The sequence below is a fragment of the Stenella coeruleoalba genome, assembly GCF_951394435.1.
Source record: "Stenella coeruleoalba genome assembly, chromosome: 14".
Classification (NCBI taxonomy): domain Eukaryota; kingdom Metazoa; phylum Chordata; class Mammalia; order Artiodactyla; family Delphinidae; genus Stenella; species Stenella coeruleoalba.
The window spans coordinates 72,760,970-72,782,188 of record NC_137160.1 but is presented as its reverse complement, the minus strand read 5'-3'; the positions used below and the strand labels follow the sequence as shown (position 1 = coordinate 72,782,188).

Here is a 21,219-nt window from a genome sequence, read left to right as displayed (position 1 = left end):
TCACCATGGGGACAAGGACACTGGCAGCAAAAGTTCTGGGAAGTACTCCTTGGCGTGAGCCCTCCCAGAGTCCACCATTAGCCCCAGCAAAGAGCCCAGTAGGCTCCAGTGCTGGGTTGCCTCAGGCCAAACAACCAACAGGAGGGAACTCAGCCCCACCCATCAGCAGACAAGCAGATTAAAGTTTTACTGAGCTCTGCCCACCAGGGCAACACCCAGCTCCACCCACCACCAGTCCCTCTGATCAGGAAGCTTGTACAAGCCTCTTAGATAGCCTCATCCACCAGAGGGCAGACAGCAGAAGCAAGAAGAACTACAATTCTGCAGCCTGTGGAAGGAAAACCACATTCACAGAAAGACAGACAAAATGAAAAGGCAGAGGACTTTGTACCAGATGAAGGAACAAGATAAAACCCCAGAAAAACAACTAAATGAAGTGGAGATAGGCAACCTTCCAGAGAAAGAACTCAGAATAATGATAGTGAAGATGATCCAGGACCTTGGAAAAAGAATGGAGGCAAAGATCGAGAAGATGCAAGAAATGTTTAACAAAGACCTAGAAGAATTAAAGAACAAACACTAAAGAACAAACAAACAGAGATGAACAATCCAATAACTGAAATGAAAAATACGCCAGAAGGAATCAATAGCAGAATAAATGAGGCAGAAGAACGGATAAGTGACCTGGAAGACAGAATGGTGGAATTCACTGCCGCAGAACAGAATGAAGAAAAAAGATTGAAAAGAAATGAAGACAGCCTAAGAGACCTCTGGGACAACATTAAATGCAACAACATTCACATTATAGGGGTCCCAGGAGGAGAAGTGAGAGAGAAAGGACCTGAGAAAATATTTGAAGAGATTATAGTCGAAAACTTCCCTAACATGGGAGAGGAAATAGCCACCCAAGTCCAGGAAGCGCAGAGAGTCCCATAAAGGATAAACCCAAGGAGAGACATGCTGAGACACATAGTAATCAAATTGACAAAAATTAAAGACAAAGAAAATTATTGAAAGCAACAAGGGAAAAATGACAAATAACAAACAAGGGAACTCCCATAAGGTTAACAGCTGATTTCTCAGCAGAAACGCTACAAGCCAGAAAGGAGTGGCATGATATATTTAAAGTGATGAAAGGGAAGAACCTACAACCAAGATTACGCTAGCCGGCAAGGATCTCATTCAGATTCAACAGAGAAATCAAAAGCCTTACAGACAAGCAAAAGCTAAGAGAATTCAGCACCACCAAACCAGCTCTACAGCAAATGCTAAAGGAACTTCTCTAAGTGGGAAACACAAGAAAGGAAAAGGACCTACAAAAACAAACCAAAACAATTCAGAAAATGGTAACAGGAATATACAAATTGATAATTACCTTAAACGTGAATGGATTAAATGTTCCAACCAAAAGACACAGGCTTACTGAATGGATACAAAAACAAGACCCACATACATGCTGTCTACAAGAGACCCACTTCAGACCTAGGGACACATACAGACTGAAAGTGAGAGGATGGAAAAACATATTCCATGCAAATGGAAATCAAAAGAAAGCTGGAGTAGCAATACTCGTATCAGATAAAATAGACTTTAAAATAAAGAATGTTACAAGAGACAAGGAAGGACACTACATAATGATCAGGGATCAATCCAAGAAGATATAACAATTATAAATATATATGCACCCAACACAGGAGCACCTCAATACATCAGGCAACTAACAGCTATAAAAGAGGAAACTGACAGTAACACAATAATAGTGGGGAACTTTAACACCTCACTTACACCAATGGACAGATCATACAGACAGAAAATTAATAAAGAAACACAAGCTTTAAATGACACAACAGACCAGATAGATTTAATTGATATTTATAGGAAATTCCACCCCAAAACAACAAATTACACTTTCTTCTCAAGTGCGCACAGAACATTCTCCAGGATCACATTTCGGGTCACAAATCAAGCCTCGGTAAATTTAAGAAAATTGAAAGCATATCAAGCATCTTTTCCGACCACAATGCTATGAGATTAAAATCCATCACAGGGAAAAAAATGTAAAAAACACAAACACATGGAGGCTAAACAATACATTACTAAATAACCAAGAGATCACTGAAGAAATCAAAGAGGAAATAAAAAAATACCTAGAGACAAATTACAACAAAAACACCATGATCCAAAACCTGTGGGATGCAACAAAAGCAGTTCTAAGAGGGAAGTTTATATACAAGCCTACCTGAAGAAACAAGAAAAATCTCAAATAACAATCTAAACTTACACCTAAAGGAACTAGAGAAAGAAGAACAAACAAAACCCAAAGTTAGCAGAAGGAAAGAAATCATAAAGATCACAGCAGAAATAAATGAAATACAAACAAAGAAAACAACAGCAAATATCAATAAAACTAAAAGCTGGTTCTTTGAGAAGATAAACAAAATTGATAAAGCTTTAGCCAGGTTCATCAAGAAAAAGAGGGAGAGAACTCATATCAATAAAGTAAGAAATGAAAAAGGAGAAGTTACAACAGACACTGCAGAAATACAAAAGATCATGAGAGATTACTACAAGCAACTCTATGCCAATAAAATGGACAACCTGGAAGAAATGGACAAATTCTTAGAAAGGTATAACCTTCCAAGACTGAACCAGGAAGAAACAGAAAATATGAACAGACCAATCACAAGGAATGAAATTGAAACTGTGATCAAAAATCTTCCAACAAACAAAAGTCCAGGACCAGATGGCTTCACAGGTGAATTCTGTCAAACATTTAGAGACGAGTTAACACCCATCCTTCTCAAACTCTTCCAAAAAACTGCAGAGGAAGGAACACTCCCAAACCCATTCTATGAGGCCACCATCACCCTGATACCAAAACCAAAGATACTACAAAAAAAGAAAATTACAGACCAATATCACTGATGAACATAGATGCAAAAATCCTCAACAAAATACTAGCAAACAAAATCCAACAACACATTAAAAGGATCATACACAATGATCAAGTGGGATTTATCCCAGGGATACAAGGATTCTTCAATATATGCAAATCAATCAATGTGACACACCATATTAACAAAGTGAAGAAGAAAAACCATATGATCATCTCTCTAGATGCAGAAAAAGCTTTCCCCAAAATTCAGTACCCATTTATGATAAAAACTCTCCAGAAAGTGGGCATAGAGGGAACCTACCTCAACATAATAAAGGCCATATACGACAAACCCACAGTAAACATCATTCTCAATGGTGAAAAACTGAAAGCATTTCCTCTAAGATCAGGAACAAGACAAGGATGTCCACTCTCACCACTATTATTCAACATAGTTTGGGAAATCCTAGCCATGGCAATCAGAGAAGAAAAAGAAACAAAAGGAATACAAATTGGAAAAGAAGAAGTAAAACTGTCACTGTTGGCAGATGACATGATACTATACATAGAGAATCATAAAGATGCAACCAGAAAACTACTAGGCTAATCAATGAATTTGGTAAAGTTGCAGGATACAAAATTAATGCACAGAAATCTCTTTCATTCCTATATACTAACAATGAAAGGTCAGAAAGAGAAATTAAGGAAACAATCCCATTCACCATTGCAACAAAAAGACTAAAATACCTAGGAATAGGGCTTCCCTGGTGATGCAGTGGTTGAGAGTCCGCCTGCCGATGCAGGGGACACGGGTTTGTGCCCCGGTCCGGGAAGATCCCACATGCCGCGGAGCGGCTGGGCCCATGAGCCATGGCCGCTGAGCCTGCGCGTCCGGAGCCTGTGCTCCATAACAGGAGATGCCACAACAGTGAGAGGCCCGCGTACTGCAAAAAAAAAAAAAAAAAACCTAGGAATAAACCTACCTAAGGAGGTAAAAGACCTGTACTCAGGGCTTCCCTGGTGGCACAGTGATTAAGAATCCACCTCCCAATGCAGGGGACACAGGTTGAAACCCTGGTCCGGGAAGATCCCACATGCTGCAGAGCAACTAAGCCCGTACGCCACAACTACTGAGCCTGCACTCTAGAGCCTGCGTGCCACAACTACTGAGCCCGCGTGCCACAACTACTGAAGCCCACATGCCTAGAGCCCATGCTCCGCAACAAGAGAAGCCGCCACAATGAGAAGCCTGCACACCACAACGAAGAGTAGCCCCTGCTCGATGCAACTAAAGAAAGCCCACGCGCAGCAATGAAGACCCAACGCAGCCATAAATAAATAAATAAGAAAATCTTTACTCAGAAAACTATAAAACACTGATGAAAGAAATCACAGATGACACAAACAGATGAAGAGATATACCACGTTCTTGGATTGCAAGAATCAATATTGTGAAAATGACTAAACTACCCAAAGCAATCTACAGATTCAATGCAATCCCTATCAAATTACCAGTGGCATTTTTTACAGAGCTAGAACAAAAAATCTTAAAATTTGTATAGAGACACAAAAGACCCCGAATAGCCAAAGCAGTCTTGATGGAAAAAAATGGAGCTGGAGGAATCAGACTCCCTGACCTCAGACTATACTACAAAGCTACAGTAATCAAGACAATATGGTACTGGCACAAAAACAGAAATACAGATCAATGGAACAGGATAGAAAGCCGAGATAAACCCACGCACCTATGGTCAACTAATCTATGACAAAGGAGACAAGGATATACAATGGAGAAAAGACAGTCTCTTCAGTAAGTGGTGCTGGGAAAACTAGACAGCTACATGTAAAAGAATGAAATTAGAACACTCCCTAACACCATACACAAAAATAAACACAAAATCCATACACAAAATGGTTTAGAGACCTAAATGTAAGACCAGACACTATAAAACTCTTAGAGGAAAACATAGGAAGAACACTCTTTGACATAAATCACAGCAAGGTTTTTTTTGATCCACCTCCTAGAGTAATGGAAATAAAAACAAAAATAAACAAATGGGACCTAACGAAATTTAAAAGCTTTTGCAAAGCAAAGGAAACTACAAACAAGACAAAAAGACAACTCTCAAAATGGGAGAAAATATTTGCCAATGAATCAACAAAGGATTAATTTCCAAAATATATAAACAGCTCATGCAGCTCAATATTAAAAAAAATAAACAACCCAATCAAAAATGGGCAAGGGAAGCTTCCTTGGTGGCCCAGTGGTTAAGAATGTGCCTGCCAATGCAGGGGACACAGGTTCAAGCCCTGGTCCAGGAAGATCCCATATGCCATGGCGTAACTAAGCCTACGCACCACAACTACTGAGCCTGTGCTCCAGAGCCAGTGAGCCACGACTCCTGAAGTCTGGGCACCCGGAGCCCGTGCTCTGCAACAAGAGAAGCCATCGTAATGAGAAGCCCGTACACTGCAACGAAGAGTAGCCCCCGCTCACTGCAACTAGAGAAAGACTGCGCACAGCAACAAAGACCCAATGCAGCCAAAAATAAATAAATAAAGTAAATAATAATTAGGGAAAAAAATGGGCAGAAGACCAAAATAGACATCTCTCCAAAGAAGACATACAGATGGTCAAGAAGCACGTGAAAAGCTGCTCAACATCACTAATTATTAGAGAAATGCAAATCAAAACTACAATGAGGTATCACCTCACACCAGTTAGAATGGGCATCATCAGAAAATCTACAAACAACAAATGCTGGGGAGGGTGTGGAGAAAAGGGATCCCTCTTGCACTGTTGGTGGAAATGTAAATTGATACAGCCACTATGGAGAACAGTACGGAGGTTCCTTAAAAAACTAAAAATAGAATTACCATATGACCCAGCAATCCCACTACTGGGCATATACCCAGAGAAAACCATAATTCAAAAAGACACATGCACGCCAATGTTCACTGCAGCACTATTTACAATAACCAGGTCATGGCAGCAACCTAAATGCCCATCAACAAAGGAATGAATAAAGAAGATGTGGTACATATATACAATGGAATATTACTCAGCCATAAAAAGGAACGAAACTGGGTCATTTGTAGAGACATGGATGGATCTAGAGACTGTCATACAGAGTGAAGTAAGTCAGAAAGAGAAAAACAAATATCGTATATTAACGCATATATGTGGAACCTAGAAGAATGGTACAGATGAACCAGTTTGCAGGGCAGAAATAGTGACACAGATGTAGAGAACAAACGTATGGACACCAAGGAGAGAAAATGGCAGGGGGATGGTGGTGGTGGTGGGATTAGTTGGGAGATTGGGACTGCCATATATACACTAATATGTATAAAATAGATAATAATAACCTGCTATATGAAAAAATAAATAAACTTCAAAAAAAATTTAAAAATAGTATTTGCACATCATGACAGCACTATATGGGAAAATGAATGCTTGCAAGTGCAAGACTGAAACATGACTCTGGGAGCTATACATAAAGATGACAGTTACTAAGTTCCTTTTTCTATAAAGTTAAGTGCCTCATAAACACTGGCTATAGGCCTCAGATCACTGAACACAACCTTAAGCACGAATGGCACTGAACACAACAGCACTCAAATTAAGTCTAAATAAGGCTAAGGGCTTTCATGGAAATGCAACCACCCTATGATGCGGAACATGGGGGATTTCTCCAGCACATCTCAGCATTCAAGTCAAGAACAGGAAGTGCAGGATTTTAATCAAAACCGAAAGTACAGGGCTTCCCTGGTGGCGCAGTGGTTGAGAGTCCGCCTGCCGATGCAGGGGACACGGGTTCGTGCCCTGGTCCGGGAAGATCCCACATGCCGCGGCGCGGCTGGGCCCGTGAGCCATGGCCGCTGAGTCTGCGCGTCCGGAGCCGGTGCTCCGCAACGGGAGAGGCCAAAACAGTGAGAGGCCCGCGTACCGCAAAAAAAAAAAAAAAAAAAAAAAAAAAAAAAAAACCGAAAGTACAAAAGATAATTTGAGTTAGAATAAAATTACATTCTCTAGCTGGATTCCCACCAAAACACCACTCTCATTATTGCGTGTTGAGTGCCCTGAAGTAGCAGCACCCACGGGTTCCACAGACAACCAGCATGATCCACCAGGCATGTGTGTGGACATATTTGCAGATAAATGTCCATTTGGCTTTGACTCTTCATTCCTATTTTGGCCCTCCTCCCGGCACCTGCGCTGGGTCTCCAGAGCTCAGTCTGAACAACTGGGTGCTGCCTTCCAAAGACGGCTCTGGATGTTCTTCCAAGGACACAAGAAACTGCCATGGGGCTTTTGGAATATAAAAAGTTTTACGTGCCATGATACTGCTGAGAAAATGTGCTTTATGTTGATTTGAGATGCTAGTTGTTGTGCAGCCTCCAGAGATACCCAGAACAAGCCACTATCAGCCACAGGAAAGGAAGGTAAGCCGGACTGTGGGTAAGCAGCTACTCTCCAACAGCTACTGAGCTTCCCTGTTTTGCTAATTGTATCGTGGCTATTGTGGAGTGAAGACAGGAACTGCTACTGAGGAAAAATAGAAGTGGTCGAAGACATTCTGCTAAGTGAACATGCGTCCTCCTGGACCAACCCCAGGCCTCAGCGTTCTCTCAGGTGCTGAAATGCCAACAAGTATCCTGGAACGGGGCCCACACCACCTCCTGGGAGTCCCTGACTTTTCCCAAGGGGACGGCCTGTCTATCTCACCAAAGCGTCCAAAGGGCAGGATCCGAGTCTCCTATTTCTTAGCTTCTGCCACCGTAGACTCTAATTTGCATTAAATCATCGTTCTTTAAAAAAAGTAATATGGCTTTAAACTATTAACTAAGCTGAAGTTTATTAGGAAAGAAATAATTAGCAAATTCATTATTTTCTTTCATGTCTCTTACAGATTCTGTTTTCTTTTTCTTTTTTTTTTTTTTTTTTTTTGCGGTACGCGGGCCTCTCACTGTTGTGGCCTCTCCCGCTGCGGAGCACAGGCTCCAGACGCGCAGGCTCAGCGGCCATGGCTCACGGGCCTAGCCGCGCCGCGGCATGTGGGATCTTCCCGGACCGGGGCATGAACCTGTGTCCCTGGCATCGTTAGGCAGACTCTCAACCACTGCGCCACCAGGGAAGCCCCAGATACTGTTTTCTTACTCAACAAGTTCAATGTACTACATGAAAGGTGCTAGGGTTAGCATACTGCCCGACACAGGAGATGCTTAACAATATTTACCACACAAAAGGGGAAACTCTACTTACTTTAATTCATACCCCAGAACAAAACTAACATCTCGGACTAAGCTCCTGGGCAACCATTAAGATACCATGTATAAAATGAAAGCCAAATATATTTTGTTGACATTTTTCTGTTTTGGACCACAGGGAAAACTGTATGTCGGAGCCACATAGCTGCACACTTTGCATGGCTAACTGTTCAGAGCCTCCTGTGCCTCTCCTCATTTGAAAGGAGAGAAGGAAGGAAGAATAATATAGTATATTACGGTGACAGTGTGATTTAAAACAATGGATGAATAACAATTAGACTGGAAAAAAAGGATAGAAAATCAATAGAGAAAAATCAACAAAACCAAAAGTTGGCTCTTGGAAAATATCAACAAAATTGACAAAATTTCAGCTAGACTGACGAAGGAAAAAAAAGAGAGAGAAGACTAAAGTTACCAAAATCGGAATGTAAAAGAGGATATTACTAACATCTCTACAGAAATTAAAAGTATTGTAAATGAATGCTATGAACAACCATATGCCAACAAATTAGAATTTAGATGAAATGCACGTACTCCTAGACAGCCACAAACTAGCAAAACTGACTTAGGAAAAAATAGAAAACCTGAAAAAAATTTATAACAAGAAAAGAGATTGAATCAGTAATTTTAAAACTTCCCAGGATAAAAACCTCAGGCCTAGATGGCTTCACTGGTGAATTCTACCAAACGTTCAATAAATTAATACCAATTCTTCACAAACCCAAAAGAACAGAAGAGGAAGGAAAACTTCCCAATTCATTTTATAAGCCCAGTATTATCCTGATGATGAACACGTCACCAAAAAGAAAACCACAGACCAGTATCTCTTGTGAATACAGGTACAAAAATCCTCAACAATATTCTAGCAAAGTAAATTCAGCAACATATAAAAAGGGCTATTGTACACCATGACCAAGTGAGTTTACCCCACAAATGCCAAGGGTGGCTTAACATCTGACAATCAATTAATGTAACACAGCATATCAATAGAATAAAATAAAATAAAAAACACATGACCATCTCGATAAATGCATGCTGTGGTCTGAAGGCGAAGTGTCCACCCAAACTTTGTATGTTGAAATCTTAACCTCTAAAGATGATGGTATTAGGAAGTGGGGCCTTTGGGAAGTGCTTAGATCATGAGAGTGAAGCCCTCATGAACGGAATTAGTGCCTTTATAAAAGAGGCTCCAGAGAGCTTGCTAACCACCTTCTACCATGTTAGGACACAGTGAGAATGCACCTGCTATGAACCAGGAGGAGAGCCCTCAGCAGCCACCACACCAAACCTGCTGGCACCATGATCTTGGACTTCAAGGCTCCAGAACTATAAGAAATAAATTTCTATTGTTTATAAACTATCCACTCTATGATATTTGTTACCGCAGCTCAAATGGACTAAGACAATGCAGAAAAAGCATTTCACAAAATCCCACACCCCTTCATGATAAAAAAACACTCAACAAACTAGGAATGGAAGGGAACTTCCTCAAACAGCATCCGCCTGTGAAAACCCCACAGCTAATATCATATTTAATGGTGAAGGACTGGATGCTTTCCTCCTAAGACAGGAACAAGACAAGAATGTTCTCTTTCATCACTTCTATTCAGCATTGTACTAGAGGTTCTAACCAAGGCAATAAGGCAAGAAAAATAAATAAAAGGCATCCAGGTTGGAAAGGAAGACATAAAACTATCTCTACTCACAGACAACATGATCTCATATATAGAAAATCCTAAGAAATCTACTTAAAAACTATTAGAACTAATGATTTCTGCAAGGCTGCAGGATACGAGAGCAATACAGAAAAATCAATTGTATATCTATACACTCGTAGCAACTCAAAAATGAAACTTTAAAAATTCCTTTTACAGGGCTTTCCTGGTGGTGCAGTGGTTAAGAATCCGCCTGCCAATGCAGGAGACACGGGTTCGAGCCTTCATCCGGGAAGATCCCACATGCCGCAGAGCAACTAACCCAGTGGGCCACAACTACTGAGCCTGCGCGCTTAGAGCCCATGCTCTGCAACAAGAGAAGCCACTGCAATGAGAAGCCTGCACACTGCAACAAAGAGTAGCCCCCGCTTGCTGCAACTAGAGAAAGACTGCATGCAGCAACGAAGACCAAATGCAGCCAAAAATGAATGAATTAATTAATTACTTTTTTTTAAATTCCTTTTACAACAGCATTGAAAAGAATAAAACATTTGGGAATAAGTAAAAAAAGAAGTATAAACCTTATACTCTGAAAACCATAAAGCACTGTTGAAAGAAATTAAGATCTAGATAAATGGAAAAGCATCCCATGTTCATGGTTCAGAAGACTTAATATTTTAACATGTCAAAACTCCCTAAACTGAGCTACAGAGTCAATGCAATCTCTATCAAAATTCCAGCTGACTTTCTGCAGAAACGAACAAGCTTATACTAAGATTCATAGGAAATGCAAGGAACCCAGAATAGCCAAAACCATCTTGAAACAAAGAGTAAAATTTGAGGATTCACACTTCCCAATTTCAAAACTTACTACACAAAGCTACAGCAATCAAGACAGTGTGGTACTGGCAAAAGGACAGACATATAAATCAATGGAATACAATCTAGAGTCCAGAAATAAACTTATACATTTATGGTCAATTGATTTTCAACAAGCGCACCAAAATAACTCAATGGGGAAAGAATAATCTTTTCAACAAATGGTACTTGAACAACTAGATATCCACATGCAAAAGAATGAAGTACTGTATATACCATATGCAAAAATTAGCTCAAAGTTGATCAAAAACCTAAATGTAAGAGCTAAAACACTAAAACTCTTAGGAGAAAACATAGGATTATATCTTTGTGAACTTGCGTTAACCAAAACCTTCTCAGATACAACACCAAATGCATAAGAGACAAAAGAAAATGCAGATAAACTACACTCCATCTAAACTGAAAACTGCTGTACTTCAAATGACATAAAGAAAGTAAAAAGACAACCTAAAGAATGGAAGAAAATATTTGCAAGTCATATGCTTAATAAGGGGCTAGTATCCGGAAAATATGAAGAACTCTAACTACTCAAGACTAAAAAGACAAATAATCCAGTTTTAAAATGGGCAAAGGATTTAAATAGACATTTCTTCAAAGAAGATATGCCAATGCCCAATAAGCACATGAAAGATGCTCAACATAACTAATCATTAGGGTAATGCAACACAAGACCACAAAGTGATAATACCTCACCCCCATTAGGATGGCTACAATCAAAAAGACAGACAATAACAAGTGTTGACAAGGATGTGGAGAAACTAGAAGCCTCATACACTGCTGGTGGGAATGTAAAATGGTGCAGTCAATTTGAAAAAGAGTTGGCAGTTCCTCCAAAAGTTAAACATAGAATTACTATAAGACCCAGCAATTCCACTTGCAGGTGTTTACCCAAAAAAAATAAAAACATACAACCACACAAAAACTTGCACACAGATATGCATAGCAGCATTATTCATAATGGCCGAAAGGTGGGAAAAAACAAATGTCCATCAACTGGCAAATGAATAAACAAAATGTACTCTATACATACAATGGAATATTATTCAGCCATTAAAAGGAATGAAGTACTAATACCTCCACAACATGCATGAACCTTGAAAACATCATGTTAGGTTAAAGAAGCCAAACACAAAAGGCCACATATTGTATGACTGCATTTACATGAAATGTCCAGAATAAGCAAATCTGTACAGATAGCAAGCAGCTTAATGGTTGTCTGGGGCTGAAGGTGTTGGGGGGAAATAGGAAATGACAGCTAATGGGTGTGGGGTTTCCTTTTGGGGTGATGAAAATGTTCTGGAATGTGATAGTGGTGACAGTCACACAACTCTGAATATACTAAAAAACAGTGAATAATATACTTTAATGAGTGAATTGCATAAGTGAATTATATCTCAATAAAGATGTTTGAAAACCAACATATGTGTTTTATGTAAGACATAAAACTAATCTATCTACTCTCTATCTATATGCTGTTTGACGAGTTGCTTAATTTCTCTTGAGCTTCAGTTTGCTCCCTTGTAAAACAGGATTAAAAAAAAACAATAAAACCCCACCTACCTTACAAAGTTCTTACAAGGGCAAAGGCACAAGCCTAACCCACACAGAAAGCACTTCGAAGAGCCAGCACTTATTATCATACACCTACATTACATAGTTTCATACAAGCCGTCACTTTCTCCCTAAAAGGGATTTGTTCAAATTTCCTTACAGTTAATAGTGGAGCTTAGGGTCTTCAACTAATGACGTTAGTTTAGTGAGCAAGAGCTTTCAGAATTTAACTGGAATTCACTGTCGAAGTTGACCATGCAAGTTTTTCCTTTAAGTTTCTTCAGTCATGAGCCGTACCAAATTAAAAATCCCCACCCTCTTAACTATCATCGTGCCCCAAAAGAAGAAAAGGAATGAGATTTCTACACGTCTCCTTATGTGATAATGTAAGCCCACTGACTTTTCTTGTCCAAGCCCTCTTTGCCTGCCCGCTGTTCTCCAGCCGCAGTCAAGGCGCAGCTGAGTACGGGCTGCAGAGCCAGACAACTGGGCCCACTTCCGGACCCCTCACTAGCCTTGGGTGGATTACTCAACCCCTCTGAGCCTTGGTCCCTAGCACACAGCCAGAGCTTCAGAAACTCTCACAGGGGCCTCCTGGGGAGGCCTCAGGTAAGAGGCTGCTAAGCAGCCCTCCATTCGCTTGAGAGAGTCAACCACCCTCATTCCTGTGCACTCTCAGACCGCCTTGGTCCTCTGCAGCTATGGCCTGAGCTGGTTCTCCCACTCCGAGTCAGGGGTCGGGGTCAGGAAGCCATACAAGCCTGGGTCCTAAGGTGAGCCTGAGCCTCTGAGGGCTGAGGAGGAGCAGCTGAGAGGAGGCTCCAGGCTCTTCCCCTTGGATGCAAGGCTCTGGCTCACAGCGGGCCTCTAGCCAACAGGCACTGGCTTGAACGTGTGCCCAGTGGCCTCACCCAGCCTAGCCCCTGGCTGGGATGAGAACCCCGGGGTGGTTCCCTGGTCAGGCTCCGGGCACTGTAGCTGCGTAGAACATCCTCTTCCTCTTGCCCAGATTTTGTGCTTTCACTGCTGGCTCCCTAACAGGGGGCTGGCCCTGGAGTCAGGCATCATCTGCCACCCTCCACTCCACTCGATCCCAGGGCTTTCTCTCCCCTGCTAAGGTGCACTGACTGACCTTTGCATTTGTCCCTGTAAATTTTCCTTCATTCTTCCAGCATCAGCAGGAAGGCCAAAAGATGTTTAACAGACCTCTCTGGCTAAGTGACAAATGACATAACCATAACACAAATCATTTCAACTGCACCAATCAACTTCAAGGCCCCGCTGAATATTAAAGGCAGTAGAGCTGATGGGTTAAGAGGCACTTAATAAAGTGCCTCTGCTGAGTAAACGTTGAAAGCGTGAAACAATCTCATCACTGGCAAAGTTACACAAGCAGTGAACTCCAGCTATTAGCAAGACGGTGGCACTGGGGCTGACTCACTCACACTCAGAAACACGTGCTTATCCTCTTCATCTGGATAAACTTGATTCTTTCTGTGCCACTGTTCCTAGAACAAAATAAAATTCTTATAGCTACCAGTGTGCCTGCTTCATGTCTCACTCGTGGGATGGAAGGAATGAAGGAACGGACAGCAGAAAATTACGGGCAAACAAAGCCTCAAGTGAAACAGCTGGTTTTATTGCTGGGGTGATAAGAATTTTTTTGTTTTTAATTATGCAACCAATACGTGTTCTTTGTAGAAAAATTGGAACATACATAAAAGAAGCCACATTCCCAGGATGATTATAATGATAGCAGCAGCAAGTATGGTAAATGTACTGCTCCCATTTACTAAGTGCCTTTGCTTTCTGATCTGTTCTCTGCTTCATTCTCCAGAATCCTGAAATGGAGGCACTTTCACTGAAAGAAGTAAAGCGGAAGGGTTAAGAATACAGGACTAAGCAGACTGTGACTTTCTGGGTTGATATCCTAGTTCAACTACTGGGTAAGCAGGTGACTGGACCTCTCCACCTCCGTTTCCTCATCTGTGAAATAGGAATCACAATAGCACTCACCCCAGGGGACTGATGTGAGAATTAAATCTAAAACTTCACATAAAACATTTCAGCACGGTGCCTGGCAAAACAGCAAAATACCGTGTTTTGACAGGTGATGAACCGATTCGGCAAGGGTAAATTAGGCACCCAAGCTCACAACCTAACCTGCGATAGCACTGGCCATTAACCTAACTGCCTCCAAGGCACAGGTGTAGGCAACTGTTCTGTAATTAACAGAGGATCTCGATAAATATGAAAGCAGCAAAATATTCCCTGCCTTGTACTTTAATGACATCAATTATCAACTTCTTGACCCTGAAGCAGTTACATAATTTGCAGGACCCAGAGAAAAATCAAAATGCAAGGCCCCTTAATCAAAAAAAAAAAATTTAGAACTTCAAGACGATAACTGCAGAGCATTAAACCAAGCACGAGGGACTTCCCTGCCTGGTCCAGTGGTTAAGTGGTCCAGTGGTTAAGACTCCACGCTTCCACTGCAGGGGGCACGGGTTCGATCCCTGGTCGGAGAACTAAGATCCCGCATGCCGCACAGCACAGCCAAAAAAAAAAAAAAAAAAAACCACCAAGCACCAGCCACTTCTGAGCACAAGGCCCTGTGCAACTGCCAGGTCGCACACCCTTGAAGCCAGCCCCGTGTCCACCCCTTCAACGGCCAAGTTTCAGGATCGAAACTGGATTGCGTGCTCACGACAATCAAGCTTCCACGGTCAAGATGTTCTTTCTGAATACACTTCAACTATCCCTTCCCCAGAGAAAACAGGATCCTGTGGAATGATCTACAGTGATAACCAATAACAAAGCCAAAACCAAATAATTAGCAAAGATGAATATTCTCTCCTGACCTCCTTGCCAGTCAAAGGCATTAAGGATCAATTTACTCCGGGACAACCTGATGCAAACTTATAATTCTCTAATCGCGAATGTCCTTAACGTTTTTCAAGGTAAGAGGCACAGCGAACTTTCGATGAACATGTCTATCACAGCTTGCAGGAAAAAGAAATAATTCAACCATGCCACATTGTAGATTATAAACCAAGACTTGGTCTTATCGAACAAGTTTTTCTATAAAGAAAGACTGCACTTCATTTAAACTCTTTTCCTCACTCCAATGAACAGAAAGCCTGCTGCTTTCAGAAATCAGTATTGAACGTGTGTGTGGTTTAAGGACAATGATGACCCTCTCTATCGAATAGGATTTTAGTTTTGTGACTTTCCTTGTACTTTATCTCAATATTTCGTAAGAAGCTGGGCGGCCCCGATACCGAGGAAGTGCAGAAGCAAAACGCAGCAGAACTAAAAACAAGACTGTCCGGTCATTTTTAAAGTGTCCAAGGTGAGACTGAAATCTGAGAGCAAAATCATGGAGGATTCTCTCTGAGCCACGTTTAGTAAGAGAAAGGGAATTAAATCTTCAGGTATGCCGCAATGCCTAATGGTGAATCATCTACTCTGGGGGCATGATCTAATTAACAGCAATGACGCTTACAACGAAAGTTTATTCTGTTGGGATAGAGAATTTAAATGAAAAAAGAGCAACTTTTGACTTCCAGTGGGTGCTCAACAGACTTAAAAGGGAGACGTCAAGGTACAAGAACACACTTAGCAGTAACCATTCATCACATGGGGGGATGCTGACCTTGCTCAATTTTTGCCAACCATAAGAAAACCAATGCCCCTTTTCCTCTAAAATTTCTTGACAATTACAGCATCAAATTGGAGCCATTCAAACACCAGAACTTTAGCACACTGGATAAAATGAAGTCAACCAGAACAATTATACCAAATAATTACAAATCCTCATCCTAACTGCTAAGTCTGTTAGTTTGTAACTTGAGGATACCAATACCTCCCAGAATTGCTGGGATGCCTTTAAGGCAGGGTTTCTCAAGCAAAATGCTACTGACATTTTGGGACAGATAAATCTTAGTTGGGGAGGGGGGTGTCTTACGCATTTGTGCATTATAGGATATTGAGCAGCTTCCCTGGCCTCTACCCATTAGATTCCAGTAACACCCACTCCCCACTTGTAACAACCAAAAATGTCCCCATTAATTACTTGATGTGTGGGATGAGGGATGAAATCACTTCCAACTGAGAACCACTGCTTATACAGATGGGAATAAATAAAAGGTAAGGAATCAAAGCACTTTAAAACAGAAAGTGATTTTAAGGATGCTGTGCACCAGTGATTCTCAAACTTGACCTATTGATAATAGTCAAGTACAAGATTTGCCCACAGGGGTATCAACACCCTCATTCTACAAATAAGTGGACGTGGGCCAGAAAAGGAAAATGCCTTGCCCAAGGTCACAGGGCAAGTTAGAACCTGGACTCCAAACCCAACCAAGCCCTTCCTTACAAAACGTATGGGTGGGGTGAGAGGTGTGTGTTGCTCATACATTTTGGGGAGAGGCAGGCCTAATTGGTTAAGACGGTGCGCTCTGGAGCCAGCTGGCCAGAGTTAAAAATCCTGATTTGGTATTTATTAGGTGAGGGACCTTGTGTAAGGCACATAACCTCTGAGAGCCTCAGTTTCCTTCTCTGTCAAATTTAACGATAGTACCTACCTCCTAGGGTTGCTGGAAAGGCTGAGAAAGATAACATATATAAAACCTCGACACAGGCCCTGGAACACATTAAACACTCAATACATGTTGTTGTTATTATTATTATTGTCCCACGACTGCAGAGTGGAAGGGGTCTGCGGGGCCCCGAGGGCAGAGGACTGGAGATGGGCTCAGGGAGGCGATGCGACCCCCGACTCCCCCCTCCTCTCGCCGGGGGCGGACCCCCGCCTCGCCCCTCACCTGGCCCTGCAGCTCCTTCTCCAGCTGCCGGTAGTCGTTGTTCCAGACCAGGACGTGTAAAGGGAAGTGGCCGCTAGCGTCGCAGGCAGAGGACATGGCGAGGAGGCCGCAGCCGGGCCCTCACCGCCCGCTTGCCAAGTCTCAGCACCGGCAGGGTCTCCGGCGCCCGCCCGCCCGCCCGCCCGGCGGCCGGCGAGCGAGAGAACCAGGGGAGCGAGCAAGGGGCGCGGTACGAGGCAAGGGGGACTAGCTAGCCAGGTGAGGGGCACGCGCGAGAGGTCGGCGGTCGCGGGCCGGGTCGGGGACGGGGTCGGCCGCGCCCACCCCGCGCCCCGCCGCGCTCCCGCCTGCGCTGACAGCTCCCGAACCGACTTCTGCGGGCAGAACTGCCCCAAACAGGGAAGTGCGGGGAGCGAACCACCGCGCGCCGTGGCGGGGGGGAGAAGAGGACAACCACCTGGTCCGGGGTCCGCCTAACCCCACCCACCTGAAGTCCACATCTGGAAACACAGTAATGTCCAAAACAGAGTTAAAACTCTCTTCTTTAGCCCAGAATCTCTACATGGAAAACTCGGTCTACCCTTCATCACCCCTTTTCCCCCTGCTCCAGCTTTCTCATATGGTTCGGTCCACAACTGGGCCTATTCCACCGGCTCTGTGGTCACGGGGTTGACAACAGGCGCCTGGACCAAACCATTCTAGTTACTGACTCCCTAGCCTTTTTGGACCTGGGCATATGCTTCCACGATTGGTCAGGAGCCATTTTGGAAGTGGGCAGCACCAAACAATTTTCAAGGGGGAATTATAAACTCTGGAGAAGTGGCATTAAATAGTTGCACAATAAGAGAATGGTTCTATCTCAGGATTTCTCAACTTCGGCACATTTTGAACCACGTAATTTTTTTTTTTTTTTCTATTCTGGTAGCTCTGATTCTTTTTAATTTATTTATTTTTTACTTTTATTTATTTTGATTTTTTATACAATTTTAAAAAGTTGCTTTCCGGGGCTTCCCTGGTGGCACAGTGGTTAAGAATCCACCTGCCAATGCAGAGGACACGAGTTCAATCCCTGGTCTGGGAAGATCCCACATGCCGCGGAGCAACTAAGCCCGTGTGCCACAACTACTGAGCCTGTGCTCTAGAGCCCGCGAGCCACAACTACTGAGCCCGCGTGCCACAACTACTGAAGCCCGCACGCCTAGAGCCCGTGCTCCACAATGAGAAGCCACTGCAATGAGAAGCCTGCGCACTGCAACGAAGAATAGCCCCCACTCGCCACAACTAGAGAAAGCCTGCATGCAGCAGCAAAGACCCAACACAGCCAAAAATAAATAAATATATATATTTTTAAAGTTGCTTTCCATTTACAGTTTTTACTAAATATTGGCTATATTCCCAGTGTTGTACAATACATCCTTGAGTCTATCTTACCCCCAATAGTTTGTGCCTCCTCCCCTACCCTTATATTACCCCTCTCCCGCTCTCCCCAGTAGTAACCACTAGTTTGCTCTCTATATCTGTGAATCTGCTTCTTTTTTGTTATATTTACAACTTTGTTGTATTTTTTAGATTCCACATATAAGTGATATCATACAGTATTTATCTTTCTCTGTCTGACTTATTTCACTTAGCATAATGACCTCCAAGTCCATCCATGTTGCTGCAAATGGCAAAATTTCATTCTTTTTTTTAATGCCTGAGTGGTATTCCATTGTTGAATACTACATAAAGGGAACATACCTCAACATAATAAAGGCCATATATGACAAACCTACAGCTAACATCATACTCAATGGTGAAAAGCTGAAAGCATTTCCTCTGAAATCAGGAACAAGACAAGGATGCCCACTCTCACCACTTTTATTCAACATAGTTTTGGAAGTCCTAGCCACAGCAATCAGAGAAGAAAAAGAAATAAAAGGAACTCAAATTGGAAAGGAAGATGTGAACCACATAATTCTTTACGTGGGACTTGTCCTGTGCTTTGTAGGATGTTGAGCAGCATCCCTGGCCATTCTATCCACTGGATGCCAGTAACACTACCCCCAAAATGTCTCCAGACATTGCCAAATGTCCCCTGGAGGACAAAAATCCATCCCCCACCCCCCACTGAGAAGCACTGTTCTACCTGAACCCCAAACTGGGTTATGATTCAAAGTTACCTAAGGTGGTGGTTTATTCCACATATGAATGTCATCTATTTTTGAAGCTAGCCGTTTGAATTTGGGGTTATGGCCAAAAGGACTAATAGATAATACTTAGACTTGACCACAATCAGCCACTATTAAGTTCATTCTTTGGGTTTCAATCTAAGACACTATAACTCCTTGATTCAATGAAGAACCAAGTCAACTTACAGCTACTCACCAGCCTGAGCTTTCTGCACAGCTGTCTACAACTAGACCACATAACTGGGCAAAGTTATTTAATGCTTCTTGAAAGCATACCCTCTGCCTTCCCTGCTTGTGCACATCCAGCTTTTCAGATGCCTGCAACAACAGCTGTTCAAGAATCCTGGCCTAATCCATTCTCCACACGTGTTGAGTCCAGAAGATTTGTTAGTCTGCAAACCAAAACAGGATGCAGGAGCATCAGGATGGAACCCAGAGGCTCTAACTGTGGAATGTGTGGGAATTATGTGGTTATGCCCATACCACACATTTATAAAAATGGAGAGATGAACCAAAGACCAGTGCTTCTGAGACCTCTTCCAGGACTTCTCTCCTTTCAGAAGGCTTGTGCAATTTAATTTTCTTTCTCTTCATCATCCTATGTTTATTGAACATTTCTCTTAATCCATTAGTCGGAAAACTCCACGATAACTGCTCACCAGAGTACCTAAAGTTAAAACAGTACCTGGCCCACAATAGGCATGGAATATTTGCTGAAGGGAGATCATGGTTGTGTTTACATATAATGCATACAATATTCATTAGCATTAGGGTCACATCTCTGCTCTTCTTCCACTGCTTAAACTCATCTCATTGTGTTTATCTCACACCATCCTGTGAGTTAGATTATCTATTCTTATCCTCAAGACAAAAAAAAAAAGTTGTGATTAGAAAATAATAGTAATATCAAATTCCAGGGCTTCCCTGGTGGCGCATTGGTTAAGAATCCGCCTGCCAATGCAGGGGACACGGGTTCGAGCCCTGGTCTGGGAAGATCCCACATGCCGCGGAGCAACTAAGCCCATGCACCAACACTGCTTAGCCTGTGCTCTGGAGCCCGCGAGCCACAACTACTGAGCCTGCAAACCACAACTACTGAAGCCCGCATGCCTAGAGCCCATGTTCCACAATAAGAGAAGCCACCGTAATGAAAAGCCCGTGCACCGCAAGGAAGAGTAGCCCCCGCTCACCGCAACTGGACAAAGCCCGTGCGCAGCAACAAAGACCCAACTCAGCCAAAAAAATTTTTTTTTCCAATAATAATAGGAGCTACTATTATTGAGGGCTTACTATGGGGCAGGCACACCACACTCTTCTGTAAATTATCGCATTTGTCCTTAGCCAGACAGTAAATATTTAGCTTTGCACGTCATATATGTTTTGTTGAATATTCTTCATCCTATCCCTTCTCTCCTTTTTCTTCTTTACAACCCTTTAAAAATGTAAAAATCATTTTTAAGTAACAGGCTATACAAAAGCAAATCATGGGCTACGGGTAGATACACATTATCTCCATTTTGCAGATGAGATTAAAACTGCAGCGTAAGGAAACATCTAACATATTCCTATTTTACTTATTGTAGATCTAGTGCAGCTGAAAGTAAGCTCCATAAAGACAGGAAATTTCGTCTTCTTGGCTCACTGCTCCTTTTCCAGTGCCTGGAGCAGTGTGTGGAACATAGTAGATGCTCAATAAATATTTGCTGAATAAAGGAATGCATAAATAAGTGAACTTGGCCAAAGTTATGCTAGATGACTTGACTACTGATTGCCTCAGGAAGGTTGTGGCTGCATACCTCTAGTCACTAGATTTTGCTGCCTCCCCTGATATTAATCAGCGCTGGGAAGAAGCGAATCTCTTCCAGAGAGGGACACACCAAATCAAGGAAATTTGGAAGGACAGAAGACACCTGCCCTCACTCAAGATGGCGACAAGGCAGCGTGCCCTTTCCGGTCACATGACCTGCCCGTCGCCGAAGGGCGCCTCCTCG

The 21,219-nt window shown here is 42.5% G+C and overlaps 1 protein-coding gene across 1 annotated transcript in view; it reads right to left on the bottom strand.

Moving 5' to 3' along the window:
* ANKRD13A (ankyrin repeat domain 13A) overlaps nucleotides 1-17,442 on the bottom strand; it is a 40,330-nt gene extending 22,888 nt beyond the window's left edge. The window contains exon 1 of the mRNA XM_079942309.1: nucleotides 17,058-17,442. Within this exon, the coding sequence (XP_079798435.1) occupies nucleotides 17,058-17,153 (96 nt within the window). The 5' untranslated portion in view covers nucleotides 17,154-17,442. The remainder of the gene's footprint in view (nucleotides 1-17,057) is intronic.
* Between the last annotated feature and the right edge of the window lie 3,777 nt (nucleotides 17,443-21,219).